This window comes from Macrosteles quadrilineatus, unplaced genomic scaffold (assembly GCF_028750875.1).
Source record: "Macrosteles quadrilineatus isolate MER2022 unplaced genomic scaffold, UCM_ALF_1.0 Scaffold_3__2_contigs__length_128488019, whole genome shotgun sequence".
Lineage (NCBI taxonomy): Eukaryota > Metazoa > Arthropoda > Insecta > Hemiptera > Cicadellidae > Macrosteles > Macrosteles quadrilineatus.
In genome coordinates this window covers 52117741-52126558 of record NW_026542596.1, presented here as the reverse complement: position 1 = coordinate 52126558, position 8818 = coordinate 52117741, and the positions used below count along the sequence as shown (strand labels likewise).

Sequence of the window (8818 nt, the reverse complement as noted above, 5' to 3'; positions counted from 1 at the left end):
ACTGGTGGTGGTGGTAGACTGTTTTGTTTTGTCTGTTGTCCGTTGTCTATACTGTATATTTCGGATTGTAGTTTGCTAATTTGTGTTTAGAATTTATGGAATCAGATAGTTCGAAATCTGACAAAATGTTTTCTTTAAAAAAGTGGAATGCTGTTGCTATGTGGAGCTGGGACGTAGAATGTGATACTTGTGCCATTTGTCGTGTTCAAGTGATGGGTGAGTTTTTAGGTTAGTTAGGCCTATGTATAATCTTTGACTCTATCCAATTAGTCAATGGTATAATATAAACTACACTCTTAAAAATTATTTTTAATTATTGTTTTTACTGTCCAGCCTAGACCTCAGACCGCAATTGAAAAAATATGATTTCGAATCAAGTTTTTTTCACAGTAGTGAGATTATATTTAGGCTCAGGTCAGGGGGCTCAGCAGATAACTTAGGCTAACTTAATTTTGGCACCTCCGTCATCAAAGATCTTAAATCAGTCTCATACTAGGTAACTTAAGCCTAGCTGTTGTATTCATCTCATCTCAGGTTTTTATTTATTTATTTATTGCAAACGGCAATACACCAATACAAAATATTACAAATATGATAGCGTTGAAAACAATGTCCAGTTTTACAGTTTGATTTATATACAGAACTAGCTGGCCCGACAGACGTCGTCCTGTCCTAATGTGGTTTTATGTCAAATGCTCGTTCATTTTCAAGATGAGCTCGTTTGCATGGCTCAATCACGTCCTGTTTGAAGTTCGTTCGCTATGCTCAATCACCTTTAGGTTAGAGCTTGTTCGCTGCGCTCACTTGCCTTCAGGTTAGCTCGTTTGCTACCCTAATTCTACATTATTGCGTAGGCCTACATTTGAATTAAATTACTGTTGATTCTTGAAAAATCCACCCCCAGATAGTTCGACACATTCATCAATTCACTGCTGCGATCATCTTAGCATAATTTTAGTTGTTATCAAGCCTATTTACAAGTAGAGTACATTCACTTTCTCTGCTTTTTTTATTTATTTGTCAATCAAACTTATATAGCCTATGTAACTATTTAGCATTTGACCTTACCTTAGGTAATATAGGTTTCAGTTTTTAGGATTAAACTGATAAATTTGAAAGTGTGACAGTCTAAAAGTAGCCTATTTAAAAACAAACCTCTCAAGTTGACTTTTCTTATCCCATAGGTTAAATGTATTATATATTGAAAGCAGCATTGAATAAAACAAACAGGCTAAGTTACTATCAATATAATTTTCTGTTGTGTTTGGAAAACTGTTATTAGTCTTAACTTATGCTTTTGAAGACAAAAACTAACTATGTTGTAGATTTGTAACTTGACGAGAACCTTAGGAACTTTAGGGAGCCATTCTAGTACTGATTTCTAGTAATGAAAGGCACATTTGTCAGTGAAAGGCACAAAAATAGTTTGAAACAAGGGCTAGTACTAGGAGGTACTTATTGGTGTTTACACTTTTCCACTTGAATTGCTAATTACTGTGTAGTCTTAAAATGTACATTTTTCCTACCACAGCATGGAAAAAATCATTGTCACACCTTTAAACGGTAGTACCACAAAGAAGTAAGGTGCAGAGGAAACACGCTTATGGGCGAATGTGCACATCCATCTGGTGTTTTGTGTCGGAAATATACTTATGACGAGCAAGGAAGAGCCTGAAAAACGGGAATTGTGCGGAAATTCCTGTTTTAAAAATTGTCAGCGCACTGAAGCCTGAAATTCCTCAAACCTATAAAGTTGCCATGTCAGTGGATGAGAATTATTATTGAATCAGCATTATGCACCCACATTGCAAGCGGACAATATTAGAAAATGTTAAATACTGAGCTATCCTTGCTCCAATTAATGCTGAAATCTAAATATATAAAAGGCAAAGCCCTCACTGACTCACTGACTGACTCACTCACTCACTCATCACTAATTCTCCCACTTCCCATTAACCTAGGAAGCTGAAATTCGGTACACCGATTATTTGGGCATTAAATAAGAAAACTAAGTAGTTTTTATTCTGATCGGGCTTTCGGGCTCCGCCCCAGTGGCTCTGGAGTTTCCCATGTTAATCTTATGAATTTTCATATTTAAAAGGAATTAAAGAATCTTAACAGCTGTTTCAATTAAACATGTTGGTTCTGTTCTATGATTTTCAATAGCATTAAAGTTACAAGGATTACCAACAGGGTGCAGCATTATTATTTTTTATTTATGACAACACCTAATTTGCAACCAAAAGGTGAGTGAGCGTAGCGAACGAACTTCAACCTAGAGGCGAGTTAGCGTAGCGAACGAGCTAATCTGAAGGCAAGTGAGCGCAGCGAACGAGCTCCAACCTAAAGGTGAGTGAGCGTAGCGAACAAACTTCAACCAGGACGTGATTGAGCCATGCGTCACTTATGAAGTTAAACGGGGCAAAGCCCGCGGGTACAGCTAGTTGGAAAGATAAACAACAAAATTATCCAAATGCTACCGGGCCATGAGAAGGCTTGCAAAAGTTTTGAGTCAATAATTATTAACTTATTTAATAAATGTTTTTCTTCCAGTACTACCTTCAATAGTTTCTATAGAAATAAATCAATGGACGGCACAAAAATTCAAAGGAGATTACCTTTTCAATTACCTACCATTCGTCTCTTTGCATCAAAATGACATCTCGATCTTTTAAAAATTTGTTTTTAGGACAAATCAAGTGAAACAGGATGTTACAGAGAAACCCCTTATTGTATTAAAGGTACTTTCACTAACATGTTCACTACAACTCACACCAAGCCCGAGGTCCCGTGTTCAAATCCTGCCAATCACTAATGGGTATGCCTCGACCTTCTAGAACTAGCCTGAAGTGATGTGTAAAACAGTTATGGGCTAATTCAATAGCACTATTTAGGTTTTAATCAACAGTTTGTAAAGATTTCTATTGGTGGATTTAAGGATTAGCTTGAGTTCTCAATGTGACTTTCTCCGTTGTGAACTACACAATAACAAGCAAAATTAATTAATTTTAAACTATTGTACTTGTTGCTCGAATTCGAGCAATTGCGAAGTATTACAGGCGTTATTTTAAAAAGAATAACAGTCATAATTCCCGATGACTTTAAAAGAGTCAACTGAAAGATTATGGAAATACTCACGATGTACATTACAGTTCGATGTAATCAACATATCGTGTAAATATCTAATAATTTTTCAAAAGCTGATCTTGTTTTTTGGTGTTTTCTACAAATGTTTCCCACTCATAGCCTTCATTTTTCTTTTTAGTATATCAAATTGTCAAGGCTTTCTCGCTTTTTACCATTGTAATATTTACGCCAACTCGGGAATAAATTTAAATTCAAATAGTAAATATTTCAATTCAACCAAGTCAGTAAAATGTTTGTAGCACACGTTTCCTTAAATTGCAAATAAAATATTTAACAGCAATTAAATTATCCAGCTCTGATCATAATGTAAACAAATAGGCCTATGTTTTTCATAAGGATAACATGGGAACTTTGCAGAGCCCAAGTGACTTTTAAAAAAAAATTATGGCCAGTTTGAAAAATCTATACAACTAGACACACGTTTTGGTATATAATTTGAAGGGTAAAATCTTAAAACAAAAAAAGCCTTGTTTACAAAGTTTCACGTATAACAATATAGATTTCATAAGCATGTAAACATGATGGTATAGGCAACATTTGGTCAGAGACTGTATATGACCAACCTAAGTAGAATCATGTAAGTACCTAGCTTAATTTCGGCCGTGCCTAATTCCTTTGCTTTGAAGTTGTTTTTAATTTTTTGGGTGACAAATAAAATGGATTCCTTGTTTAAAAATGATCACAATACTTTATTTAGTAGGTATAAATACAATTCGTCTATCTATATCCCTAAGATAAAATAAAAAATAAGTTAACACAATGTAATTCTCATTTTATATCCCATTTTGCAAACTTATGTTGAAAAAGTCCATACAAAAGGTTGACCAAGAGTTTCAAATTGCACACGTTACTAATTTTAAAATCAAAACATGATATGGGTAATGAATTTATTTACTAGTAATATAACTAGTTCAGGTCAATAAGAAAGTAGTTTTGATTTATACTTGAATATAAGTTTTAGAAAGCTAAAACTAGTTCTGTTATTAACAAACGTTTTAAGGATAGAAACGGCTTTGGACTTAAATTCAACATAAATTTGCAACTGCAGTATCAAAATATAAACAGTCTCTAATGTATCTATAATATCAGGAAAGGCACTTATTACACTACAATAATTTAGTAGATGTCTATAATGGCTAAGTTATGAAGTAATTCTCACTAAAACTAGTTAATATTTTGATATTAAATGCTGAATCCATATCAAAATCAGTCCGCCGCAAGTCAACCTTGGCTCACAGATCAGTGCTGACGACTAACGAAGCAACAAAAATAATTTATAACAATAATAACATTATTAACAACAATATGTACAATAGCGAATCATTAACTGGTAACACTAAACCCTGACTTTATAATAAACATCACTGGACAACCAAAACGTTGTCATTATTCTCACTCGGCGCCCTTCGGTTCTAACCAAAGCTTAACCTTCCTAGCAGAACAGCCTTAAGACTAAAGATTCAAATTCTCAGATCTTTCTTGAGGAACGGAATGTCAGTATGATTTTGGAATGTCATAAGAACGAATTTTAAATATAAGTACACGCATAACTTCTACAGTTAATTGTCTTAATCAGATTCAAATTCAATATGAATCAAGAAAGATTGAAATAAATTTCAACAACTCAGCTCCACCGAGTGATGGAAGACTACCTTTGTGCTCTACACAATCAATCTCAATCCTATATACATCTCAATCCTCAAAATTATCTTTGTACAGGATGACTGGCAACAACGTAACAGCAATATCGCTATATCGCGACGTACTTATATCGCTATGGGAGTTGGCTTCAGGTTAGCGATGGAGCTCATTCTTCTGGCCGTTCTGACTGGAATCTTGGGACCTTCACCGATCAGATTCCTCTCGATGTCTTCCAGGCTCTTGCCTTGTGTTTCGGGAACGCAGTAGAACACGAAGAAAAGACTTATGAAGCAGCAAGCGCCGTACATGAGGAACGGCATGCTGTAGCCCCATTGGCTGCCAAAGTCTTTGAAGGTCTTGGTGATGAAGAATGTGGTGAACCAGTTAAAACTGGTGGCAATGGAAGCAGCTGATCCTCTGATTCTGGCTGTAAAAAAAGAAAAGGATTGTTAGAACATTGCCTTAAGTTTACTAAAATTTACCATTTAATCTGATCGTTTTGATATTCAGACTAGAAGAACATTTTTAAATGCTTGCAGAAGGAATAGATCAAATCAGAACCAGCAGAAATAACTAGCCAATAATTTACTATTTACTTTTTTTCATCTACAGGGGTGCTTTATATTATATTATCTTAATTGCTACAAAGTAGGAACCTCGCTTTTAGTTCAGCCCAACAATTCCATCAAGGCTAAAAACTTTTCATCAAATCTTTTGTTTGTGTAATGTGTATGATTTCAAGCAGAAAATGAACAATGAGTGTCCATTACTGTATTTTAAACTTCACTTGGTTTGCGCAACACAAATTCTACACAATCTAACTTTCAGAATTCAGAACTTATCCTTATAGTTAGCTGCTAACTTAGAGTTAGTGCAAAAAATCTCACAACACACTTACCAGGCAGAATTTCTCCCATCATGAGCCAAGGAATGGGGCCAAATCCGATGGAGAATCCGATAATGTATACGATGAAGCTGACAAGAGGAATCCACCCCAGATGGTCCATGTCCACACTCGTGTACTCTCTGAAGTAGAAGTAGATTCCGAGGGAAGTGATGGTGACTGTCATAAGGCTGCCGGACAGGTAGAGAAGGATCTTGCGACCAAGACGATCAATCAGAGCAGAGCTGACAAAGACTGTAACGAGGTTCACTAGAGCAATGATGATGGTGCAGAGGTTGTTGTCAATGGAGCTCTTACTTGCCTGCAAATTTACAGAGATGTTAAGACTACTGGGATTTATAAATGAGGAGCATTCATTTTTTTGAAATGAAAATTGGATACCGTACCTTAAAAATATACTGAGTCACCACTCTCGCCATAAGCTGAAAGTTGTGCTTTTTTAGTAGGTAGCTTTATTTGAAAGGACTTGAAAGGATGTAAATTGATTTTTGAAATAGGAAATGAGTTAGCCATTTGAGGGATTTCAATTGAGATGGAACTAATCGTACATCTCTGGAAAAATTACGCCATTTTTAGAACAAGAAAAAGTGTATTCAGTTACAGTAGTTGGAAGAGCATAGGGTCTGGGCTTAAGTAGCAAACAATGATCATGAAAGAAATAAGATTATTGTAGTTCAAAGACACGTGAATGAAAAACTGAATGGACTTAAAATGAAACATTATAATGCTTTAACTAATTTAAAAAACTTTTATGCCCAAAAATTTAAGCAAAAGTGCAGTGGAGGACTGGCATGTTGCTTGGAGCCATCTCAAGTTTGAAATAATGATTTCCGATAATTGTTTGTATATAGATTATTATCTAGCCAGGTTCTGAAAATATGTGCTGTAGTTGAGACTTAAACAGTTGATGTATTGGTAATTATGTTATTAAAAGAAGTAGTAAAATTTTTAATTTCCTACCTTAAAGATGTCCACAGTGTAGAACATGACAGCGTTGATTCCACTCATCTGTTGGAACAGCATAAGTCCCATGGAAATGACCAGAGGCTTTGCGTAACGGCGGGAAAACAGCTCTCCTAGACCAGGGTTTGAATCTTCCAGCTGGGACTCCTGTCAATTGAAATACAAGTTTGAATGTTGAATAAACCAATGTGAGATGCCATTGTAGCAGATTCATTGCAGATAAAGAATTATTGATGTTCTAACCTTCCTTAAGATTTACTTGTAGTTATATTTTCTACTATTGAGGCGTTTTGAAACATTTTTGTAAAATACAGATCAAATTTTGATCAACCAAGGCTTGGCAAAACAACCAAGGCTTTATATTTTGACAGTGGCTAGGCTTGAAACCTATTGTCTGATATGTAGAAGATTGTTTTAAAATCTAATAATCATGACTGTTAGATCCTACAGGTATATTTGAGTTCTCTAAGACAGATATTGTTTACATTCAGTAAATTATCAGGTTGTCAGAATAAGTACAGGTTCATCCCGTCAGTTCTAGACACCGTGTAAATATTGATACTTAGTCAACCCTTTTGCTTGATAATCTTTTATGTACAAACCTTTAAAATACATCTGCCCAGTCTTCCACTTCCATACATACCAAATGCACTCTACAACCTTTAAATAAGATTGGATATTCCAGAATCATGCTTCGAACCAAATTTTAAATTTAAACAACAGTATTTATCAATCTTACATGGTGGTTTTTCTCAATCTCGCTGAACTCCTGGCTAACGTCGGTGTATCTGCCTCTCAGCCACTGCAGGGCCTTACGAGCTCGCTTCTTCTTCTCCTTGCCGATGTACCAACGAGGAGTCTCGGGGATGAGGAACATACAGATGATGAAGGGGATGGGGATGGCAGCTCCGACTAGAGCTAGGTTTGACCAGTTGAGGTACTTGCCGGAGAAGAAACATACGAGGATACCTGGAACAGGATGTAGGCTGTAGATTTATATACATAATTTAGATTCCTCAGAGAGCTACTAAGAGTCAAGAAATAAAATAATGTAAATTGTATGTACCTCTACTGAAGTAAATTTGAAGCTGTTACGGTAAAATAATGTTGCAAAGAATTCAAAATTAGCAGAGTTAGAGCTGAGGACTAGTTATTGTAACTCAGCCAAAATATTTTACAATATTCTAGTAAACCATTCCAAATTTCCTTTCTACAGTAAAAATTGTGTAAATTTAAGGTGATCCTAAACAGATAGTTTATTCTAAATATTTAAGCCACAAATTACATTTTGTATATAAGATATACTTAATTAGAAATGGTATTTTTTAGATATTTTTATAAACCATCTTATCTGGTACTAATCTCCAAGTCTACAAAATCTATCATCTGAAGTAAACTGCAATGAAAAAACAACTTTTTCTTAGCCAAATGTTTAAGACCTCTTAAGTAGAGAATATTTGAGAACTAAGACCATTTATTTTTACACATAGTTTATTTTATAGAATGTTAAATTTGACTGAGTCTTGTAAATTATTTTGCTTTTGGAAGTTTAATGGATAACTCACCTAGATTACCAACAGATGTTGGCAGCAGTCCTAGAATGCCTCTGACTTCTGACTGGATTGTCTCCCCAAGGTAGACAGGTAGAGCCAGGGTGATGATACCAGTACAGAACCCAGCAATACATCTTCCCGCATACACCATGCCGATGTTCATGGCAAAGGCGATCAGCATGAACGCTGCAGAAAAAAACAGTGGTGTAAAAACTGTTTGATCTTTGACAGGAGGAGCATCAAAGTTTGATTTGAAATAGAAGTAGGGAAATCTACAATCACAAAGATCGGCTCAAGTTTCATAAGCATTTCTGAATTGTGTCCAAGGTCTTGTTTAGCTAAAATCTAGAAAAGCTCAATAACATTGTTGGAGAAAGTAGAGCAATAGTATTGCATACTTACAAAGTAGGAAAGGAAATGCTGTCAGAAGAATAGTGGTTTTGCGACCTATCCTGTCGATTGCTGGACCTCCTATCATACCTCCAAAGATGGCAAAGAGTGGCAGTAAACTACCGATCCAGGACTCCTGTAAAATGAAAAAATATTGTTGAAAAAGATGAAGTAATTCAGAATCAATAACGTAATTTATGGTCATAGGTTTGGTTAGAAT

At 35.4% G+C, this 8818-nt stretch overlaps 2 protein-coding genes across 9 annotated transcripts in view; one reads left to right on the top strand and one right to left on the bottom strand.

Moving 5' to 3' along the window:
• LOC128988683 (RING-box protein 2) overlaps positions 1–8818 on the top strand; it is a 103468-nt gene continuing 94650 nt past the window's right edge. For both annotated transcript variants that reach the window (XR_008490412.1, XM_054410216.1), the window contains exon 1: positions 1–216. Coding sequence is in view for 1 of the 2 variants with exons in the window: in XM_054410216.1 (XP_054266191.1) it covers positions 96–216 (121 nt within the window). In the remaining variant the exon portion in view is untranslated. The remainder of the gene's footprint in view (positions 217–8818) is intronic.
• LOC128988682 (facilitated trehalose transporter Tret1-2 homolog) overlaps positions 3813–8818 on the bottom strand; it is a 63363-nt gene continuing 58357 nt past the window's right edge. For all 7 annotated transcript variants that reach the window (XM_054410211.1, XM_054410209.1, XM_054410210.1 and 4 more), the window contains 6 exons: positions 8611–8734; positions 8221–8394; positions 7395–7624; positions 6653–6802; positions 5687–5993; positions 3813–5215 (listed from right to left, as the gene is read on the bottom strand). In XM_054410211.1, coding sequence (XP_054266186.1) covers positions 4914–5215; positions 5687–5993; positions 6653–6802; positions 7395–7624; positions 8221–8394; positions 8611–8734 — 1287 coding nt within the window. In that variant the 3' untranslated portion in view covers positions 3813–4913. The remainder of the gene's footprint in view (positions 5216–5686; positions 5994–6652; positions 6803–7394; positions 7625–8220; positions 8395–8610; positions 8735–8818) is intronic.